At 39.2% G+C, this 23,309-nt stretch overlaps 2 protein-coding genes across 2 annotated transcripts; one reads left to right on the top strand and one right to left on the bottom strand.

The window, feature by feature from the left end:
• Positions 1 to 932: 932 nt before the first annotated feature.
• slc13a2 (solute carrier family 13 member 2) lies at positions 933 to 14,060 on the bottom strand. The gene is made up of 12 exons (XM_042499271.2): positions 13,774 to 14,060; positions 10,584 to 10,712; positions 10,207 to 10,343; positions 8,484 to 8,740; positions 8,235 to 8,412; positions 8,016 to 8,138; positions 5,169 to 5,378; positions 4,929 to 5,029; positions 4,630 to 4,745; positions 3,047 to 3,208; positions 2,826 to 2,963; positions 933 to 2,426 (listed from the first exon to the last, which is right to left on the bottom strand). The coding sequence occupies exons 1-12, from the start codon at positions 13,870 to 13,872 to the stop codon at positions 2,295 to 2,297; spliced, it is 1,782 nt and encodes a 593-aa protein (XP_042355205.1). The 5' UTR covers positions 13,873 to 14,060; the 3' UTR covers positions 933 to 2,294.
• A 3,793-nt stretch (positions 14,061 to 17,853) lies between these two features.
• vtnb (vitronectin b) lies at positions 17,854 to 22,484 on the top strand. Its single transcript, XM_042499359.2, has 8 exons — positions 17,854 to 18,064; positions 19,142 to 19,258; positions 19,371 to 19,616; positions 19,792 to 19,931; positions 20,174 to 20,330; positions 21,400 to 21,558; positions 21,646 to 21,975; positions 22,120 to 22,484. The coding sequence occupies exons 1-8, from the start codon at positions 18,001 to 18,003 to the stop codon at positions 22,254 to 22,256; spliced, it is 1,350 nt and encodes a 449-aa protein (XP_042355293.2). The 5' UTR covers positions 17,854 to 18,000; the 3' UTR covers positions 22,257 to 22,484.
• Positions 22,485 to 23,309: the final 825 nt, after the last annotated feature.

The raw sequence follows: 23,309 nt of genomic DNA, 5'->3' as shown, positions 1-23,309 counted from the left end.
CTGCAGATTCTTTACAAATACATCCTGAGCCAGGTCTGTGAAGAGGTGCAGACAGCTGAAAGGAAATGACTTTAGTGCGCCCGTCATGTGAGCAGATCAGCTCAAGAAAAAGGTGCAAATAGAATCACATGTCATTGGCTCAATGTGATTAAAATCTGTGTGACTTATTTTGGAGCCTGAACAAGATGCTGATTGTATGTTAAATGAAAGTAAGTAGCAAACTTGCTGGGTTTAAATTGGACTCTGTTTGTTTAACAGAGATGAAGACAGAGTGACTCGAATGTTACGTTAAAAAAGTGGCGCAGATATGTAGAACAGATTTATTTATGACTGATTGTGACTCGTGTACAAATTATTTTGAACTGATACGTTTTTGATGATCCAAATGTCAGTGTGACTGAACAAAAGGAAATAAAGATTTACGTGACTTTTTGAAATATTAGAATGTCTTGACTGGTAATGTCACGGGTGTCAGCTATAGACTGTATGAAAAGATGGACGACACGTCTCCATTTCCTCCCATTACATAAAGATGAAGACAAAACATCCCATATACGGCTGCTGCTATTTTGCGCTGGTGAAATCATATGGAGCTAGACTCTGCGCAGTTGTGATCATGGCATCATCGAGTTCCCGCTCACACACCTGTCCGACCAGTTGCAATTAGCACCGTTAATCATGAGGAGCCTGATATACATACTGATCATAAAAAGCTTTCAATCATGTCATCAGCCCCCTTTTATAACGTCAAATAAGTAACTAATGCCAAACTTATCAGAAAAGCTTGAACATAAATCTAACATGGAGGGGGCGGGGTTTATGACTCCACCAGCGGGCTATTAGGATGTTTTGGCTTCACCTGTAGGGAGCTGTCATGTTGTCCACTTTTATTACACAGTCTGTGGTGTCAAATGAATGAAAGAGAGAGTTCATACTTTGTTCACATGATGACGCTTTATTTTCACTAAACAAACAACGTGGTACGAATGTTGCCGGGACATTTTGTACACGTTTATTACTTTTACCTGTAGTAACCAGACTAGACGCTGACCTCCACTACAGTTGTATACTGTTGGCAGCCTCTTATCACAAAGTTATCCTTCAACCAGCCTTTTCATCTGTACTCACTGTACCCTATAGTAGTAACACCTTCCTGCTACTGATGTGTGCGTTACACTGAATATCTTTTTTTTCTTAAGTTTCTTTTGAGGTTTTCAAATGAAGCTTCTAATTACATTTAGTTACATTTTATGTTGTCACACTAAAAAACATACGTTCCTCCCGTTTTTGTGCAGAAAGGAGAAGAGCAAACAGTTTTTTGACCACTGTGAAAATGTTTTTTGTGAAAAGATGAATGCTTAAAAATTGTATGGTACTTAAAAGTTGGATTTGTTAAAAGAAAAGCTCAAGATTTTGGGAAAATGCTTCCATTCTTGCTGAAAATTAGATCAAGAGATTGTTATTATCTCTACTATAAAGGTCAATTCATAGTGTCCACATCCGTGTGTCTGTGAGGGTCCGCTTTGATTCATGTGACGTAAATTTCATTATCCCCATCTCTGCATCGACCTTATACAGACGTCTGTGTGCAGCAACCTTTCTTTTTTTCTTTTTTTTTGACTATGCCAACTGTAGGCATAGCAAACATGCCAAAACATAAAAGTTGAGAAATGTAAATGCTTCTTCATATTAATAACAGTGTACCAAAAACACTGATAAAAAATAAAAAGTACAACAACAACAAAAAAAGACTCAAGGTCCAACAAAAGGACCACAGTAATAAGTTAAATCAACTGATACAATTCATTCAATTTTGGCTCATTTACATATCTGGTGTAAACATCACTCAGAATAATCACATTTTAAATAATCACTCAAACAGGCATCATTTGTGAGTGATAAACAGATCCACAAGATGACGTCACATTTAGGGAAACGTGTACCAGGAAGTGACCTCGGGTTTTGTGTTTCTAACGGACACAAGTACTGAACACTTAACAGGGCAGTGTCTGTCTAATGATGAAGCTTATAATGTGATAGCTAATCACGCTTATCTCAGTTTGGTTGTAAATCGATGTCTTTGGTTTTCACCAAGGTCTGGTTTTATAATCTATACTGGTTTGTTTGATACAGAATATGTGGTGTTTTAATATGGATAATCTTTTTACTCTCCTTTTTTAAAAACCTTGTTTATTAAGTGGTGAATATTTTTGGCTAATTTATAGGGCATTTTTTAAGATCTGAAGACACTTTAAAAACACCTTTCTCCACCTCTCTCTGTGCCCTCCCTTCACTCAAGGTTGGCTATTTGTAATGTTGACCCAATCAGGCATTGTGCCCATGTTAAACATGGCGTATCCCCAAGTGTTGATGCCCAAATTAACGGTCAAAATCCCAATGATGTTCAGCATGAAGCCAGCCTTCACCTGAAGAAACAGACAGTGACATTCTGATTAGCGTGCAGTTCGAGGAAAGGTCAAAAACCACTGTGCAGTAAAAAACTTAAAAATGGAGCTTCCACAAAACTTGAAACATCTCATAAAAATCACACAGATGTTTCTCTACAGTCTTTGTTAAGGACATTTCTCAACAAAGGCACAAACCTGAAACTAATATCATCTTGTAAATTAGATCATCTAAACCAGTAATACTCAATTTTTGGTTGACGGGCTAAATGTGGCCCGCGGTAGGGTGCCAGATGGCCTGCCAACTATTTTCTCAATTCACAATAACAATACATTATGTTGAACAAGTTGAACATCCTTGCCCTAAACCTTACTGATATAACCGATTCATGACACATAGACTGTGTGTATAATTCTCACCATGTCCATGACTTTGAGTTTTCCAAAAGAGAAGGCGATGGCGTTGGGTGGCGTGGCCACAGGCAGCATGAAGGCCAGAGAGGCAGCGATGGTGCAGGGCAGCATCACGTACAGCGGGTGTATCTTTATAGCTACGGCCTGTAAGAAACACAGCGCGGTTAAATACACAGAGAAGCTGTGCGTGTTTTCTTGTATGTGTGTGCATGTTGACGCCTGTTTACCATTGAGGCCAGTATGGGCAGGAACAGGGTGGTGGTGGCCGTGTTACTGGAGCACTCTGTGAATGTCGCCACCAGCAGGCTGAGGAGCAGCGAGATGGCGAAGGGGGGGATTTTCTCCAGAGGTGCCAAGCTCTCTCCCAGCCACGTGGACAGACCTGACTCCTGGAAACAGATGTTTTTAAGCAGAAATGTTTAACTCTTTGAGAAAGGAGTCTTAGTTATTGTTTGCCATACTAGCAGTGACAGAGCAACTACTAGAGAATGGCACACAAGTGGCCGCTTGTACTGATCACGGCATTTTGGACGGTTCTTTTCCAGCAGACTGTAGACTGTAGCAAGAGATGTGCTGAACGTCCCAGAAGCTCATTTAAAGATGCTCCTCGTCTGTTGTTGACAGGGCTGCAGAGCACGACACAGAGCAGGCTGTGTTCTCCTGCTAACAGTACTTCGTCTGAAATTCAGATTTCTAATGACTAAAACCGCCACTAATCTTCGATCCATGTCCTTCACAACTTGACTTATTATAATAAATTAAGAGGCTACTGCGAAACACATTGGTAAATACGAAAAATAAGCACAAAATTAAAATATTTAAAAAAACATTTCAAAACATGACATTGTCTTGTAAGGCACTGAATCAATAAATCTAAAGAATAAGGCCTTGATTGTTATTAAAATGTGTTAAAAAGATCTTAAAAATAATGAGCCATGGGAAATGTGATTTTTCTGTATTCTTTTTCTGCACTGTAAAATATCAAAATATTAAGAGTGCCTCATCAAAAAGTCATATTTTATGTTGCAATTAATATTTGGGCAACAATCTCCCTCGTCTCAAATAACTGATATAGGTTCATGTTTTTTTCCTTCAGTTTTAGCTGCTGTAAAATTAGTAAAATGCTGTTTTAAATTGAATTCTGAGTGGATTTCAAAAAGTCTTAAATCCCACTTTCTGTACATAGCCTACTTAATTATTTCGGGTGGAAAAGCAAATCTCCCTGCCGGCCTTCTTACAGTCAAGATGGTGGCAAAGGTCACAAAAAATAGCTGACTTATTCATTTTGAATCCAAAAGTTGCCTAACTTTCATATATCCTAACATTGCAATGAATTAAGATGCTCCAATGCAAAATGAGACTAAACTTTTTCATGAATGTCGGTTTTTAAGGCCATGGCGAAGGTCAAAATGTGGTCTGCAACAGACAGGGAGACTTGTTCTTAGATGAGCTGATTTCCGGAAAAACCTGCACCCCCACCAACTGGCTGATAGGTGTGTGGAGTCTGCAGTAATGGCACTATAAAACAGACATTTCAATAATTATGAGTGACCACAACCACAAGAGATCTTTGAGCTGACAGAATCAGCCTGATAGGTCCAAGATTAGCTGCAGACGCTGACCCAAACAAGCACTGGACGAAACTCTCGTCCCCTCCAAGCTCACGACTGGCAGAGATAGTGACGTTGAGCTCAGAGCTGCAGGAACTTGCACTTGAAAAGCTGCATAAAATAAACTAATTATTGATAAATAAAACTAGCATTCACTTAGTGATTAGTCGGCAAACCCTTTCGTGTTTGTGTGTGTTTACCTCGCTGCCAGCAGCCAAAGCGAAGCCTCCTCCGAGCAGCAGGATGATGTTCCAGGGCATTCGCTCATGGACCACCTGCCAGTTCAGCAAAGTAGTGGGAGTGTTCACCGTCTTACCTGTGAGAGGCAGATGAAGTGTGAGCATGAAACAGTAATTAGTTTGAAAGTGCAGTGTCGTATCCGCTGGGTAATCATCACCAAGTGCTCTGATGAGCTGAAATTTAGGTCACGCGAACATTATTAAGGCATTGTCTTGTTTTGTTCCATAGATGTGATGAGTGGATTTATTTAACATCTCACCTTCGTCGTCAGTACCGTAACCTCCACACTTTGGGATTTCGGATGGGATGACGAAGAAGAGCATTGATATTAAGATAGCGACGGTTCCATCTGACACAAACCTGAGGGACATAAAGCAACTTAATTCCACATATTGGTTAAATATGCTGTCACAGTGCAAACGCACAAGCTGTGGATTTAAGAGCAGAGATCATTTGTGATGTAAACTGCTACTGTTTAAAGTCAGAGACTTAGACTTACGCTCCCTCCTTATTGAAGAGCACTGTTGCCCAGCCGTCTATGAAGCCCGGCTCCCTGGTGAACCACAGGACCACCAGCAGGACGAAGACACTGAGCACCGCCACCTCACAAAACCTCATGGGCCCCAGTTTCTTGTACTCCTGCCTCATCACCGTGTACGCCTCCTTATCTCTGTCGGTTCTTGAGCCGCAGCCAAACGACTGCCTCAGGCTGAGGAGGAAAGTACAAAGTGCAAAGATGCCGCAGATTGGTTAACAAATCAAAGAAGTGATGAAAGATTTTATGCAGGAACTAAATTCAGTGAACTGTGAATGAATGAAATGAACTGAACTGTAAAGTACAGCATTTTTTTTTTTATAGTTTGGACTGTGTCTTTCTTGAAAGATGATTTTCTTTACAGTTTATTAAAATACTAGAAAAACTAAGAAGTTGTGGTGAAGCATAAAATAAAAAGCCCTAACAGTCCAGTGTGTAGGATTTTGGGGGGGGGATATATGAGCAAAAATGGAACATAATGTAATAAGTATGTTTTCTCTTGTGTGTAATTACCTGAAAATACGAATTGTGTTTTTTAACCTCAGAATGAGCTGTTTATAATTACATAGGGAGCGGGTCCCGTCTTTAGAGATCGCTGTGTTGCATTGCCATGTTGCTACAGTAGCCCAGCACGGACAAACCAAACACTGTTTCTGGTACATTCAAGGCTGTTCTCATAAACTGTTTCTACATTTTCCTTCAGAAAGTAATGCACCAATATTTGAACATATCCTACCATGTAATCATTAGCCAGTAATTTGTGCATAAACCACAAATTTTGGAAGGCTGTGATTACGTTACCAACGTGTTGATGAGATTAAACAAGCAAACTGAGAAGCGCGTTAAGAACCATGTGAACTTAAAGTGAACTTTGCTGTTTGGGTCAGAAAGTGCAGTTATCGGCTGATCCGACTGAAACAAAACTTCACGTTGAAAACACTGTCAATACAGTGTCTATTTCGACTGATATTGTATTTTTTAAGTAGGTGTTTTTTTAAAGTGGCTAAAACACGGTGTGATATCATCCCCTCTATACAGCACAGTAATGCTGAGCTGTGCGGTGCAAGTCCCGTCTGTGTCTGCAAACCGGTACCGCCAACCACCAGCTACTGTATGAAGTACACTGACTATACATAAGTACCTCATACAGCCCACTTCAAAAATCCTGAACTGTCACTTAAACACACATCCTCACCATATATTTTTTTCTAAACCAAACATCCTATCCACAGTAACTTGAATTGCCTAAACCTAACATCCGTAACTTTACATTAAATATTTAACTTAATGTTAAGGATGTAACATCATTCGTGGGGCGCTAATTGCTAGGTTACCATACCAACTGTTAGATGAGTATACGTTGGCCACCATAGCTGACCTACCTCTGCAACGAGGGTGCCGGATAGACAGATATTTATTTAAATGGGAAACTGCTTTATTCAGCGTTTTTACCGGTTTAGGTCACCTGGTACGTGATACTGTTTTGGAAAGGAAGAGACCTCTGTGGATAATTTTGCCCCTGGTCAAAACCTCCCGAACTCTGGAGGATTTCTAACCATGAAAATGTTTAGCTGGTTGCAATCTGTAATCCTCACTGCTAGATGCCATTAAAACCCCCTCTAGATCTTGCACGCTGTTCCTCTAAGACGCAGACTTACTGCCTGAGCATAAAAGCTGACTTTAAAAGGAGCGGTGATTGCCCTGACACTGTCATATCTCTTACATGAGATATGACAGCAGCAGAAATAAATGGTAGCATGGATTTGTCCCTGATAATGGCTTGTGCTGTTTTATTGCACCTTGAACCATAAATCTCAAGCAGCAGCTGTAGTGTCAGCACAATGATAACGTGCGGCGTTCGTAAAACTGGTGAACTTGACATCACAGATTACTGTCTGCCTGTGTGGCTGAAATTAGTAACTCGAGACCTTTTTCACTGCAGATGTTAAAAAAAGGTGTTGCTTATAACATTAATGATGGCTCTGCATGCACATTACCAGGACCCTGAAACTGAAGAAGCTAAAAGGAATTCAGCATTAAGTTGTTTTTCGTAAGGAACTTAAAAATGTAATAATCATTATACGGATGTCATTCCACTGTCTTTACTGAAAGCAAAAGTGTGGCATTTAGGGAATATGCTCATCAGAAACTGAAAATGAGGAAACAGCTAGCCTGGTTCTGTCCAAACATGTTTAATGTGTCAAAAATGGTTTGATCCAAACAAGACACAGTTAGCTTCAGGGGTTCTTGCGGGTGGATTTTATTTATTTAAATGGAGTCTGCTGTATTTGGTGATGATAATTTCTGGTTAGTCTGTTTCTGGTTAAACATTAAGGACCTCACTCTTTAGCGAAAAGGTCCATTTCGATAGTGATCCTCTGCATAATGTTTTTAGACACTTAGAATAACAATCTGAGCCTGTCGGTGGTTAAAACAAGCACTCTAAATGGGCACAAATCGATAGTGTGCAATTGCCCGTTAAACGTTTACATTGCAGCCTGTGTTGGGGCTGCTGGCTGCAGCCCTCTCTCTTACCATTTTCAAAATTTGTTGTTTTGGTCAGTCATATAAACAGAAAAACATGGGAAAATAAGGTTGAACAATACTGAAGTTACCCTTTAAGAAGAAACATTCCTTATAAATATATATATAAAAAAATAGCTGCATCCATGTTTTGTAAGTGGGACAATATTTTTATATTTAGGGGTAAATGAACACTGAAACATGATAGTGAGTATGTGAAAAGCATCTCTGTCTTCATTGCTCACAGAAACATCTGTTAATGTCTGTATGAGGCTGAAGTTTTCTTACTTGATGCCCAGGAACATAAAGTGAAGCCAGACGAAGGTCAACACCAGCATGAGCACCATGTTGGGGAAAGCAAAGCCAAACCAGCTGGCAAAGTTGATCACATCACCGTTTCCAGGGAAGAGCCTTCAAAAAAGAAAAAAAAAAAGATGGAGAGATGAGAGGAGGAAAGGGGGTACAAACAGCTGGAATAATATTCTCCTTTATTTGTTAATGCCTTACTTGTCGACTTGACCCTTAAGAATGATGTTAGGGGTCGTGCCGGTGAGCGTGGCCGTGCCTCCGATGCTGGCAGAGTAACACACGCTCAGACTCATCCCTTTGGTCAGGTGCTCGTACTTCATGTCCATCGCTCTTCTCTTGGACTCCTGCAGTGACTCTGGACTCCACTCATGTTCATCTGGAGACCAATGTATTCGGTAAGTTAAAGTTATTGGAAAAGTCATCTATCAAGCTGACAGTTTTACTTACACACGTTGTCCTCCAGCTGAGCCTTGGTGTCTGGCTGTTTCTCAGACTTTATTTCCTGTTTAGTTTGACCAATCTCGAGCTCAAATGCTTCGTTGTCCTCGGCTGTAGCCTGAAAATCTCGTTCGTCTGCCTGGGCCTCTGTGGCTTTCAGCTGCTGCAGCACAGCCTGGGCAATGGGCAGCATCATGGCTGTGGTAGCTGTGTTGCTGATCCACATGGACAGCAAGGATGAGACGATCATGAAGCCCATCATTAACCTGTGTGAGAGGGCAGCGGAAGGGATGAGGACGGTAATCGTGAGTACAGCAGAAATAGTGGAGATCAGATCTGTTGTGTTTCTGTTAAGTAACTGAGTGCTATTTTTTACTTTGCAGCGTCTTTTGTCTAAATCCTGCATGTCTTGGCAAATTGATGTCTTTCTTTGTTTTTGTTTTGTCTATATGCATGTGTTGAAGTTTTAGTGCATCGATCAAATGACTTTTTAAGATGTGTGCTTTTGGCATGCATAAGGCTGTGGAGAAATCACTCATAAGTGGCCAACAGTGTGAATCCACAGAGCAGCCTACTATCATACTGAGAGACATTTCAGATCGTAAGAATCCTTTGCTAAGTCCCGCCCCTTGACTGTCCAATCATAGCATCAGTCTTATCCAGCTCAGACCAGGGTCCGACAACTACACAGCTGCGCTTCAATGACTCATTTACATTTGGTATTGTTGATTTCTAGCTAGTCATGGTGAAACGTGCCAAGAGTAATAATAATACTCACTACCTGTAGAGGTTGTTAGAAAATATGCCTTTCTTCCTTTTTCCAAAACCAAAATGAAACCATGAAAAGTCTATCTAGTTATTGAAGGTTTACTGGATGTATACACTTGCTGTTTATGACTAATGACTGAAATAGTGAATAAAAATCTACCCTGCTTTATGGGCACAGTGGAGGGAAATAGAGTAACTGCTTATTTTCAACCGGCTCTGTGTCACCACAGTGTGTGTAGATTAATGGTGTTTGACTTCCCTTTGAGCTCCCCGCATCTCCGCTGGTGGAGGTCCCAATGCTGGCTGCATTGGGGGGGGCAAACAACTGCACCTTAGATGTATGATAATAACTAGATACTGGATACCAAGGTGACGCCTATTTAATTGTGCACCTGGGGCATATGCCAAAAAGGTTTCTAGCTTCTGCTTTTACATCAATCGTATGTGGCTGAGCATTTCCAGTAATGTTTCTCCCGCTGGACCTGCCCACTAGTTCCTGCTCAGCTCATAAACTTTACATTGAGATGATGTCACAGATTTGTAGATAGCTTTTCCCAGCTCGAGGAAAGTTTTATAAATATTAAACCTCAATAAATTAAAAAGTCAGAATAGAAAGATTTATAATTTACCTTGTTTGCAGTTCGAGGTGTCCTGTAAAAAGTTTTGCAGACGTATATTTTACAGTGGTGGTCTATGGGGAAAAAATGCTTCTTTCTTTTTTTTTGCTACAATACAACAAGTAGCCACTGGGAAAAAACTGGAAGCAAGGCTGAGCTGCTGTGCTCTGTGCTGACCCAGAGCTGGCTGAAAACTGGCAAAGTTTCCTTTTAATGTCATTGTCTCCTGTTTTAATTGCCTGGTGATGTGATGGTTCACTTTTACACTGTGATCTGTAAGTTAGCTTCTATCTTTACCTTTTTAACCATATTACTACATATTGAGCTATATTACAAAGCTTTCTTACAGGGCCGGACGAACGCCAACCAGCAGCAGAACTCGGAGAGCGATGCGCTTATGAAGGTTCCACTGCTCCACTGCGATGGCCACCAACAGGCCACCGATGAACAGCATGTTAGAGTCTTTCAGGTACTCAATGCTGACCTGAAACAAATCAGACACTAAGTTCAGCAGACGAATCAAAATGAAGCACGAAAATAATATAACATGTTCTAACTGATATAATGACCTATGAACCTGCTAGCCCATACATAAAGTAACATCCACTTTGTTTTATGAGCTATAAAAGTCAAACACTGTGGTCAGCAGATTTGACTGTCTGTAAAATATTCCCTAAAAAAAAAATGAGTCTGGGAGTCAAATCATCACTGGAGAGGACTTTACCTCTCCAGCCTTCATGATGCCCATCATGGGGAAGAGGATGACTGGCAGTAGGGCAGTCACAGCCAGGGGCATACACTCTGTACACCAGTACAGAGCCATGAGGATGATGGCATAACCACATCTGGCCTCCTGTAAACACACACACACACACACACACACGGGTCAGAAGAAAAGTGGTAGTAAAGGGCTCAAGCCAAATTCTCTAAATGAGAAGTGACAAAGATCACATCAACAGTGCACTGTTTTACATGTGAAACATGCTGAGATATGCAAAGACACAGATACAGATGTTTGACACAGACAAAGACACACACTTTACAGTAAAGTCCATATAGTATTTCAGCTTTGTCTTATCTGCGGCCTCTCTTTAAAAGGTAATAAGACTTTACACATGCAGATTGCAACAACCCTTGACCATAAAACAAACAGTTTGTTGTGCTCTTGTCTCACAAGATAAGTATTTATGGGTCCTCAGTAAGATCACAAAGACCGCTTAAACTACCCGACACTAAACTTTCCACTGCCCACAGGTGAGACCTTGCCTAACTCAAAATATCTGCTTTTAAGTTTGATCAAAGAATAAAAATATGTAATTATTGTAACATCCATATTTACTTTTACAGCGCACTGCAATAGTATCCTATATTTGCAGTTACTACCATTTACTTTACACACCTACTATAATTAATTTTACCACAATTACAATACAACTACTATTCTGTACAGTTTAACATCAAATGCATCATAATTTCATCAAATAGATATTTTAAGTTACATTCACGCTTCCCCTTCCCCCCTATTTTTAAATTAATGGCTTATTATTTTTCTTTAAAAGACCTTACATTACAGGAACAGTTCATCCTTTTGGGAAAAACATTAATTGACTTTCTTCTCCTCATACATTTAATAATTTTCTTTCTTGTCGAGTTTGCTCTGAACTGACTTATCCTGTTAAATAAAGGCAAAATAAATAATAGCATGTATAAAGCTCACTAATTAATATGCTGTATGTGGTTTGTTAAATTAGTACAAAAGTCAAAGTAGAAGCACCAAGTTGCGGCAACCAACAGTAAGCTGCAACAACAAGGAAACTATAAAAATAGCAATAATAGCGTTTCCCTGCAAGACTCGAGGAAGTCACTGCTCCCAAAGTCCATCACATAAACCCCTTGTTAAACCACATTTTGACATTTCCACACTTTGGTAACAAATAAGACATACTGTGTTTGTGAGCTCTGGAGGAGCTGGTCGGTGCAACTTAACGTTTAACTAGCAAAAAAAAAAACAACACAAAGAGCGTATTTCCCAAATGTTGAACTATAGATAAATGCAAGAATGAGGTGCGGAAATTAGTTAGCATTTTAGCATGGTTCCTTTGTCTCTGGTCTATGGCTTTTTGAATGTGTTTTTGGTTAGACACCTGGAATAAGGTCTTTGGTTAACACAAGCTTAAAACTTGTTGTTCTAAAACATAAAATCCATTAGAAAATACCCCCATTGTGAACTCTGAAGCCTTTATGTACCTCAGTGAAGTGGTTGATAAGAAATGGCTGAATGAGATTACACAGCAGCATCAATACAAACGAGGCCTTGTTGTGGTGGCGACATTAAAGCCAAGCGTCTAAAGTGTAGTTTGTTTATGGCCTAACATTAGCTTTTTACTTCTTGTGATTGCATTTAGGCTTTAAAAATCATAAAAGTCGTGTTCATTCCCAAAGATTATCTTATGACCAAAACATGGAAGTGTTGTAAACGTTTGTTTGCCACAGAGCTTTTTCTGCAATAATCCAAAATTCAATGGAAAAATTCCACAGGCTTTTGGGGCGATGCTAGCTTCAGAAAAACTTTATACCTGCAACACTCTGTTACTTTATACTCATTTAATTAATTAATTAAATTATTATTATTATTATTATTATTATTATTACCAGTCTACCAAACTAAATGTATACATACACATACTTACACCTGTCTTAGTATATTTTAACTTATTTTATTTTCTAGCTCCATGGCCTTTGTAATTGTATTTGAAAGTCCTTTCACAATGGTTCTTTTACACTTTGTCCCGATGCTTTTGATGTTTTATGTAAAGCCCTTTGAGCTGCTTTGTTGCAGAAATGTACTGTTAAAATAAATGTGCCTTCCCTTATATATGTCGTAGCATCTTTACATAGTTTAAATCATCCTGCAGTGAAAAATAACCAGACTTAAAATTCACCACTCACTCCCTCAATAACTTTGCATGCACTGGGTAACAATCTTTTTACAGTAAATACAGCAAGTCCATAAATAAAAATGAGCAAATCAACATGCTGATGAAGAAGTTGTTTGGTTGCAGCATTTAAACACCTAACAGGTTATATGGGTCTTCAGGTTTAAGGTGAAGGTATTTCTATTGATCATGTTAGGAATTTGACCCTACAGACCTTATCTTTCTTTAGGATTGAGTGGTTTACTTTGGAGAGCTGAGGAGTGATAAGTAACAGTTAAAGCACAAGTTACAAAACAATTAGTCTGAATTTATGTAATATTAGTTTTATAGTAGATGTATTTTGTCAATATAATCAATTTGAAGGTTTATGTTGTGGTTTACATACTGATAAACCTTCATTTTGCTTGGATTTAGCTATGAAAGTGGGCCTCAAAGTGAATTTTGTAATTTGAGGCATCATGATTAAGATCTAACGCTATATTTTTTTAATTATGTGATTGTTTCCTTAATTTTGCCAAATGAGCCATTGACACAATTTCTCAAAATTTTAGAGAAGACTACTCATTAAAATGTCTCAAATTTTAGTAAGATAGATTGTTTTTTTCTTCATAACTGCTTGCAAGGCCAGCTGGCAGATTAATTTAACAGGTTGAGCTCAAAACGACAAATATTTGCTGTGAATGTGAAACCATGTGTGCACTTCTGTTGTAATCACCTCTCCAGGTCTTTATAAGCAGGAAAGTATTAGCCAAGCATAATGATTAAGTGCATTTGTTTCCATGATGTGTGATGTGTACAGTGCATTGAAGATGAGATAAAAGAGCCACATACAGAGAATAAATATATTTAGCCACAACTTTTACCTGTTTTAGATTCTGAGAACCACCTGTGATGCTCCTTTAGTCAAGATAAACAAATTAAAACCACCAAATTAATTAAAATAAAGTTACCTCTGCGCTAACACACAGTCACACTCACCGATGTAGGGATGATGAGAGGTAGAGGAAGGAGTGCAAGCGGAGTGACAACAATGATGATGAAGTTTCTGTGGTACCACAACCACTTCAACCAATTCATGGCTGGAAAAATTGACAAAAAGCAACACAGGAAAGAAAACTATCCAGGAAACTCAGAGCCGACAGCTGATCAAAACTAACAAGAGTAAATTAACTGACACACACTTGAGCTAACAGTGAAGCAAATTTTAAAGTGGAGGAAACACAGATGTGCCTCACAGAAACCCTCTGAGGTGATGAGACCGATCTAACTGCAGAAAGACCCTTTATATTCCTAGTGGCATATTAAACATTAACCCAACAACAACGACATCATAGTCCCTGACAGAGGGGCAGATGGAGGTATTAGGAAAGAGAGAAAGTAATAGGAAAGGTAGAGGGAGGTGGGGGGACTGAGACATGAGGAGAAAGATAGCCAAACGATAGTTTTATTACCTAAAGGACAGCAGTTTTGTCAGGTCTTACCAAAGGTCAGGGCCTGTGCATGTGCCAGCTGTGCTGAAAGAAAGTGAGGAACAGTTTGTAGGCTACAAACCTAAAACTTTAGTCCTGATTTTTAAGAAGAAATGCTGCTTTACTGTGTTATCAGAGTTACAAGACAAAAGTGATTGTAACTTATGCACCTCTTTAAAATGTATTTTCCTTAATTGTATGCATTTTTTACACTATATTTTTTGCTTTATTTTTCTTAAAATGATCTCAGTGGGTTTTATTTTTCCACCTCATGTTATGCATTCTATTTTTATGCTTATTTTATCTTACTTTTACTAGTATTATCCAGTTGGTTTTGTCCATGTGAAGATGCATTCTGTGTATTCTATTCTGATCTTGTTTTATTTTTGCATGCTGGCTTTATGATGTCTTTATGTCTTCTATGTCTTTTAATGTGAAGCACTTGGTGCATGTAATTTCTTTGTTAAAGAAAAGCACGTTGGGCTGCATTTCTTGTTTGACATGTGCTATACAAATAAAGTTTATCATTATTACTATTATTATTATTATTATTATTATAGGCAGAGGTAATGTGTGTCTGGAGGGTACTTTAAAAAATATTGGTTAAAAACTGTATTGCTTTTTATGTGAGGTCTTAATTAAATGCAGAGAGTAACACCACCCCAGTGTAGTTTACAGCATTGTGGGAAATGTGATGGCATGTGGTGAGGTCATAGGTCAGTGGCATTGTGGGTAAGAGCAACATGGCTGCAGATGACGAACTTGTGACAGCTGAGTAACTTTACTCGACACGTGGTCCTAGAGAGGCACACGGTAATTGTTGCTTATTTTGTTTCATATTGTTAATGTGCCTTACGGTAATACTGGTGATGTATTTTTGATCATTTTGTTGTATTTCAGCACATTTTGTCGTGCTAGGTGGACCGCTTGACAACAGACAATAGGCTGAGAGTCAGTGGAAAACATCAGTACGAAGCGTGGCCGTTAGTTCTTTGGACTGCTGTAGCTACAGGTGACCTGTGGTCACCCTGTAACAAGTGCAGTCAAACACAAGCCCATGATGACTTAACTACCTGAATTCATGTTTGTGGTGGCTAAAATGTAAGCAAACTGTGCTGTATCATTGACATTGCTGAATCAATTAGCTGATTTTATTATTCTTCCCTATTTGTGCCACTGTTCCGCTATGTTTTAGTGAAGGACTCGGGTTTTATACATTTGTGTGCATGTGAATGGAGATGGAGCTTTCGTTCAGAAGTCAGTGAAATGAATCAAGTATCAGCACGCTAAAACTGTAACCTAAAAACAACAAGTATTTCAGCTTTAAGGGCAGGTTGCTATTGACCGAAAACAAGAGCGTATAGATGTTACAACAAGTCTGTAAAGCAATAAAGAGCAACACAGGAACAAGAACTATCTCAATATACCATAACAGTATCAGTATTTATGATCTTACACAACACACAGAAATCACTGACAACTCTCTGTTGTTTTTATAACTTATTTTGTGAGATAAGGCCAAGGAGTTCAGTCATAAAACAGCTGGTTTTACCCTGTCAACCATATTAAATCAATACAAAGTGCTTTTGTTGTATCACAGAAAGCATGTACATGGAGAATGCAGCTTTTTTGTTTTCTGACAACATACATAGAATAATGTTTCAGATACAACCATAAAAAAAAATCTAAAAAAGAATAAATAACGGCTCAATGTGGTGAAATTAAATGATAATTATTCATGCCCACTGCCCACAATTCTGAATATTTTCCAGTTATTTTCCACTTAAGTACAGATTACATTTAGTTTCTAGAGAGTTCAACAGTTTATTCCATTTCCGCATAAAAAGTTTAGTCCTTCCATCCAAATAGAGTCCAATTCTTTTTTCCAGAGTCACAAACTCAGACATCAGAGATATCCACGTGAATGCAGAAGGAGGGTCGTCCCCAACCCACTTTGACAGCTTTCCTCTGCAGCCTTATAAGTGATAGAGAGTTGGGAACTTTTCCACATAAAAGAAGCTTTGCTGACACCTGTTGACCTCGTGCTGTACAGACGGTTATGCATGTTCCAGAAAAAGTGAATTTTTTCCCCAAAGCAGTGCATGCATCTACATGCATGCACTGCTTTTACCTTTAGGACAGTTTGATGACATTTTTTAACCAGTTCTTGCACGTTTGTCTGAATTCAAACATTTAGAGACAAAGTACTTCTTGCCTCTGAGTGTTTGGTATATAACTTTTAATAGACAGAAGCTATGGAGAGAATATGCATATAAAATCTTCAGTTCGCACAGATTATTTGGTCTGAGTTGTAATAATAATTTATCACTTATTAAAGGTACAGTCTAATTTTTTGCATGGAGGATTCAAAATGTCTCCAATCACACTAAATGTTTCACCACATGCCATTATACATACTTATACATATATTATAAACTTAGGGATGCCAAATTTTCATATGACATTCAATGTACTATAAGAGTAAAGGAGGAAGTTTTTAATCTCTGAAGAAATAACCCTGATGATGTCGTCAGAGTCCTCTCATCTTTGATTTTAGATCTAAAAAAAACACACTACAAACTGGAGATGTGGGGGTTAAAAGAAGTAGAGAAAAATTGATGTCTTATTAACTTACTACTAAGAAGTAGTAGGATACGGCAGAAACCCAAGTATTAATATCCTCATTGACTGATACAAGCAACACTGAGAAAGCAAAGTCCAACCTCCCCACTAATCTGTCCTCACCAGTTTTCACTGCTCTTCACTGAAGACAAATCGATTTTAAAACAATGCAGACTTCATTATTTCGACTGGCTGACACACTGCTTGACTACAGGGCCAGAAATGCATCGATCTGAGTGCAGATGACGACAAAAATGCTGACGCTCTTTGACAGAAAGAGTTTGTATACAAAAATAAATAAATAAATCTTTCAATATGATGGCGATGTGCTGGTTTCACCCTCTCCATGGTGCCAAATCTGTCAGACAATCATCTGTTGCTCATGATCTAAAATAAATTAACAGGTACTCCACAGATTAAAAAAATTATAAACTTAATTTGTCTTATTGTAGCTCTTAAAAAAAGGAACTCTAGTGTTAAGGGATGCATTTGGAGGATGGCATTTTGTTTACTTTGGGGTTATTTTTTTACACCAGAGATCAATAAGAGGAAAAAGGCTGACCTGGTTACACAATGTTTGAGCCTCATTTGACCAGAAGTTAGATGCACACTTTATATCTGATTCACAAAACAATAGCAAACTTGTGTAGTATCAATTCTGGGTTGTAATTTTGCATTTTAAACATTTGCCTTATTGAAAAGCATCTGAGCTACACAGGCCGTCAACACAAGATTATCTATTTTTTCTTGAAAAAAAAGCTGCAGGTGGGTTTTAAATTTGATAAATGTAAATCAGTGGGTTTATTTTGTGCCTTAATGTGAGCATGTTCATGATGTTTCAGGGAAAAACAGGACAGAGATTAGCTGTCACAGTTTAATGATTATCACAGCCGAATGTGGACCAATCAGGAGAGCAGATGCCCGGGGGTCAACAGCTACTGAAAACTATCTATTGATCATCTGCTCACAGTCCTGCACCCCAAAGTGGGGCACTCAGCTCAAAATTATCTGACTGTAATTCACTGGTGTAGACAGGCGCAGTGCTGCCTTCTGAATTCAAAACCAACATTTTTACTTTACTGTCGTGTAAAAGCAGGATATTTTGTGAGTCGTCATGAAGCCAGCAGCGGCTCTGCTGGGCCTCGTCCTCCTGCTGGACACAGTCTTTGCTGCGGAAGGTGAGTCCCACAGATTGTGTTTTTTTCAATTTAATTAATGTTGAAGTTCAGGGAAATATTATTTATGAACACTGAATGCAGCTACATTTAATAAATATTAAAAAGCAAAGACAGACTAGAGGCTTGTCATTGTAATGTGTTTATGCATGTAAATTACACTGCGGTGAGATATTTGACATATAAAATGTATGATTATTATATAATTAACACAGTGTAGCCTATTATTAAGGATTTTATTTAATGCGTAAAGTAATAATCACGTATTTTTCGATGCATACACCATGCAGTGGATGTGCACTTAAGAAAACAGTGACATTTTGCGTTTGATGAAAATAGTTGCTTTTTAAATTCTGTTTAAGGGGTGTTTAATACATTGTGTCGTCAGCATAGATTCGTTCAGTATGTTTTTACTTGAAAAAAGTAAAAAAGCACCTGTGTGCGTTGTGGCATCACAAAGACTTACATATACAAAAATGAACCCTGTATTTCAAAGTATGATGAGTTCTTGGTGTTATTCTGAGTCTGGTGCATGATTTTGTGCATCTAAAGTATGAAGTGAGGTATAGTACTAAAATGCAGTTCTCAGATTCTTACTTGAGTATTTCCATGTTATGCTACTTACTGTAACTCCGCGACAGCTGTAATTACCTTTCAGATTAAATGTTTACACATGACACAAAATATTCACACTATTAAAAATTAAATCAGTGATTCTCAACCTTTACAGCCTCTGACTCTGTTGATTACTAAAAAATTCCAATATTTCACACAAAAAAGAAAATATTTCAGAAAATTGAGGAATACTTGTGTGGCAGAATTTAGTTTTTTGTTTTTTTTCTCCTCTCATGACCCCACAGATTTATCCTGTGACTACTGGAGGAGCTCTAATAGGTTGGGAACCACTTGGCTAAAATCTCTAGTTACTGTTGCACTAGATTGCTTGCAATGGAGTTTTTTGTTTTTTTGCATCGCCATGTACTTTAAATGAAGTAAAGGACATGAGTACTTCTTCCACCACTGGTTTCTAAATGGCTAAGTCTACATCAACATTGAAACAAACAACCTGCATTTCCACAGAGTCCTGTGTGGGTCGCTGTGGCTCCTTTGCATCGCAGAGGAAATGTCAGTGTGACAACATGTGTGTGTACTATGGAAGCTGCTGTGGGGACTTTGACACCGTCTGCCCTAAAAAAAGTCAGTCAAATATTACCATTTCACTGAATAAACTATTTTCTTTGTAATGAATTACGTTCTTGGCTTTTGTAAATCAGTAAATTTTACTGAGGCACTTCTGTTTCGCCCTCAGTTGCTCGTGGAGATACCTTCGAGGAAGGAGATGAAGTAACAGAAGCAGTGACGACTCTTCCCCTGAGCACACCAACAACTTTCATAACAACTTTCAACACAGTTGCAGCAACCACTCCCGCCTCTCCCCAGCCCACCACCACACAGGAGCCCACCCCAGCTGTAGACCCTGACGCAGCGCCCTGCAGCGCTCGACCTTTTGATGCTTTTCTGCAGCTGAAGAACGGGTCGATCTTTGCATTTAGAGGTAAACCTGGACGTCCAAAAGTATTTCCATCCTTTAATTATGTACAGTTTCTCAAATCTGGACATCATTTACATGATATTTTTTAATTTTCAGTTGAAATGTTGTGGATTATCCTGGTTAAATAAAATGGATTCAGTCCTTCTAACGCTAATCTAATGGCTACTTTTCCTCCAAGGTGAATACTTCTTTGAGTTGGATGACAAGTCCATGCTTCCTGGTTACCCTAAACTCATCCAGGATGTGTGGGGGATCTCTGGACCCATCGACGCTGCATTCACACGCATCAACTGTCAGGGAAAGTCCTACATCTTTAAGGTAGAAACTTCTACTGCTCCAGAGTCCGGGAACATTGAGAGTTTTTATTAAGATTCCCAGTCAGTTACGGCTGCTCTTTACATGGGAATCCAGTTTATTAACCATTAAAATCAGTTTTCATGCTAACAAACACTTGACTGTGAAAAAAACCCCAAAGAACCATATACAGTGTTGATTTTTCATTTTCTTTGTCCCCTTTATAAAACCTCACTGCTTTCAGTTTTGTTTTTATTTTCCTTAAGGGGAACAAGTACTGGAGGTTTGACGGCGATGTCTTGGATGAGGACTATCCGCGAGACATTTCAGTCGGCTTTGATGCCATACCAAATGACGTTGATGCTGCGTTTGCCATACCAGCACCAAGTCACCGTGGCAAAGAAAAAGCCTACTTTTTCAAAGGTACTTTTGTAAGATAGTGTGATATTTTCCAAGTAGTTAAAACAGCAATGTTTTATGAATTGTCGGCCCCATCACAGCATGCAGGGCAGCCACATAAATGCTCAACTCCATGACTGAGTGATAGAGTTGACACCAACGTTGCAATTTCCCCATTTCTTTCAAAACGAATAGGCGTGAACATGGTGGACGGGCTGACGGATGCTGACAGTCTGTATCACTGTAACGTTATTCCTCTGTGCAACATGGCAGCAAAGAGAAGACCAGTGGCTCCTTCCCAACTTCGTAGCCCCTTTCTTCTGCCCCCCTTTCTCAGACCACACCCATCTTAAGATGCTGCCTTCATTTTGGTCTCAAGTACACACCTGTAAAGTTTCATATCTGCATCTTCTTTTGAGCATCAATCAATCCTCAAACTGGTTTCTGTGGTAGAAAAACAATGGTAACCAGAACCACATTTTGTCATGGTGACACACACGAACACAGACTTACAAGTGAAAACAGTATCAGCCATTGCAAGCTAACTTTTCTCTTTTATTTTATGTTGTCAATTATTTTGCGGTTTGTCTTGGGGGCCGCAACCCCGGGGTTGCAAATCCACATGTGGTGGAAATATTATATTTACTCAAGTACTTTATACAAGTACAATTTTGAGTGAATTGTACTTTATTGAAGTGATTCCATTTCATGCAACTTAATACTTATACTCCAATAATAATAAACAAAGCTTGCATGATGTAAAAAAAATGCTATCCAGCAGTTAAGTAGTTTCTATTAGTCTCACCTTCATCAGCTGAAAGATTTAAGGTCCAGTATGTAGGATTTTAGGGGGATATATTGGCAGATATGTAATATAATTTCAGATCTACGCTTTCAGTAGCTTATAATTACTTGAAAATACGATTTGTTGGGGGGGGTAGCTTAGAATGAGCTGTTTATATTTACATACAGAGAGTCCACAATGTTCTTTCTAGTAACCTAAAATTGACAATCCAAACTCTAAATAGAGCCAGTTGCATTTTCTGTGACATATCAAAATGTCTGCTGTTTATGTGTTTGTCTCTGTCTTCAGGGGACAAATATTACCAGTATGAGTTCAAGCACCAGCCTTCTCATGAGGAATGTGTCCACATGAGCCGGTCCTCTCCGTCTGTGCTGTTCACACGATACACGGATCTCTTCTGTGATCAGACATGGGAGGATTTCTTCATAGAGCTCTTTGGAAGCCCAAGTAAGCCTCAGCTGTGTTTTTGTGCTTTTTTGTGTATTTACATATCTGTTTGTCTTTAATCACCTGTTATTTTCCCTCCTCATTCAGTCAGCAGTCCCCACACAGGCCCTCGTTTCACCAGCAGGGACTGGCAGGGTATCATTCCCCCTGTAGATGCTGCCATGGTGGGACGAGTCTACCTCAGTCCCAAACCTACGCCATCTTCTCCTCGTCAAACAAGGAGGCGCAGCAGTTGGAGGGGGAGGCCCAGCAAGAAGCGTGCACAGCGAAGAAGGCTGAGTCGCCACGTGTTGTTTGATGATTTGTGGGGTTATGATGACTTGTTTGACTATAGCGATTACAGCGACATCTTTAGCGAGACCACCACGCAGGAGCACAAAAGCACCCCTGTCCAAAATGTGTATTTTTTCAAGAGAGGTATGAAGCCATTTTCATCCTTAGGTCAAGATGCCTTTAAACAGGATAGAAATCTCTAACAAAAACATACAAGGGTGATTTTTTTGTGCTGCCTGCTTTAACCCCCTTTGGTTTGTATGTTTTTTTTTCTTTCTGTGATGGCAGATAAATACTTCAGAGTGGATCTGCAGACCAAACGTGTGGACTCTGCCAACCCTCCTTACCCACGATCCATTGCCAAATACTGGCTGGGCTGCGAGCATGAAGAGACACCTGACGCTTCCAGGGCAGAGAAGAGATAGGCCAGCTGACTGAGTCCGTAGTCCGGAGAAAAAAAACAGAAATTCACTCTCACTATAAGCACCTCTCATGTTGACAAGTCTCAATTACAGTATGGACTTATAATAGCATGTGTTATTTTTGTAGTTTGCATTTTGTTCACAATAAATACCCCCTCTGATGTGCCGTCTAATTTTAGGTGGATAGGCTGAAACTGTGCATGATTTAATAAACTTGACATTTCAGTTCTGTGACTGCCTTAATCTTCTTCTTGTCCGTAAAATGAGCACACACACGCACGCACGCACGCACGCACGCACGCACGCACGCACACACACACACACACACACACACACACACACACACAAATTAATTCTCTAGATTGCTATTAATACACCCATAACCTTAACACTGACCCTGCCAGCTACCAAAGCCGAATTCTAAAAAATCAGATTTTGTTAATGGTCAATTATCAGTTTAAATGTTTACTTCAGTTTTATTTATACAGCCCATTATCACAAATTACAATTTGCCTCTGAAGGTTTTACAACACAAAACACACAACACCCTCTGTCCTTGGATTCTCACAGCGGAGAATTTGCTCAACATCTCTTGCCAAGTGAGTCGCTACTTTTTTTTAGCCATGTTTTAACCCAGTTTGCTCAGGTTTCACAGGTTTTAACATTTGTAAAAGGGCGTCTGAACGTAATAAAAGAAAGTGATGTCGATCCAGGTTTCAAAGTGTTCAAAGTCTTAAAGTCAAATTTGTTTTCATAAACGGTCACACTGATATATACCTGTTAATTCTCTGACACACAACTGTACCTGCACACACTGGCCACTGTTGGTCAATATATTTACCTACATTTTTACAAAGAATAAAAGACTGTTGGCCTGTGTTGAACTGTGACCCTGTTCCCTGCTGACGTCTCCTGTCATCTGTTGCGCTCTTGAAAGAGGGGCACCATCTGCTGGACAAAAGACTGCAAGGGAGGACAAGGGAGGGCTAATAAATACACAAAGTAAAAAAAAGAGAGCATTTCACTTTACATCTGTCTCCATGTAGGATGCACACA

This window comes from Plectropomus leopardus, chromosome 15 (genome assembly GCF_026936395.1).
Source record: "Plectropomus leopardus strain MGB_pleo_1.0 chromosome 15, ASM2693639v1, whole genome shotgun sequence".
Classification (NCBI taxonomy): Eukaryota; Metazoa; Chordata; class Actinopteri; order Perciformes; family Serranidae; genus Plectropomus; species Plectropomus leopardus.
The sequence above is the reverse complement of the archived record's forward strand: the minus strand, read 5'-3'. Positions and strand labels throughout refer to the sequence as shown.

Coding starts and splice junctions, on each gene's coding strand:
- slc13a2 (XM_042499271.2), bottom strand. CDS start 13,872: ATGAATTGGTTGAAGTGGTTGTGGTACCACAGAAACTTCATCATCATT. Junction 8,413..8,483: donor TCAGCTGGAGGACAACGTGT/GTAAGTAAAACT, acceptor ATTGGTCTCCAG/ATGAACATGAGTGGAGTCCA. Junction 4,746..4,928: donor TTACGGTACTGACGACGAAG/GTGAGATGTTAA, acceptor TGCCTCTCACAG/GTAAGACGGTGAACACTCCC.
- vtnb (XM_042499359.2), top strand. CDS start 18,001: ATGAAGCCAGCAGCGGCTCTGCTGGGCCTCGTCCTCCTGCTGGACACA. Junction 19,259..19,370: donor CACCGTCTGCCCTAAAAAAA/GTCAGTCAAATA, acceptor TTTCGCCCTCAG/TTGCTCGTGGAGATACCTTC. Junction 19,617..19,791: donor GTCGATCTTTGCATTTAGAG/GTAAACCTGGAC, acceptor TTTTCCTCCAAG/GTGAATACTTCTTTGAGTTG.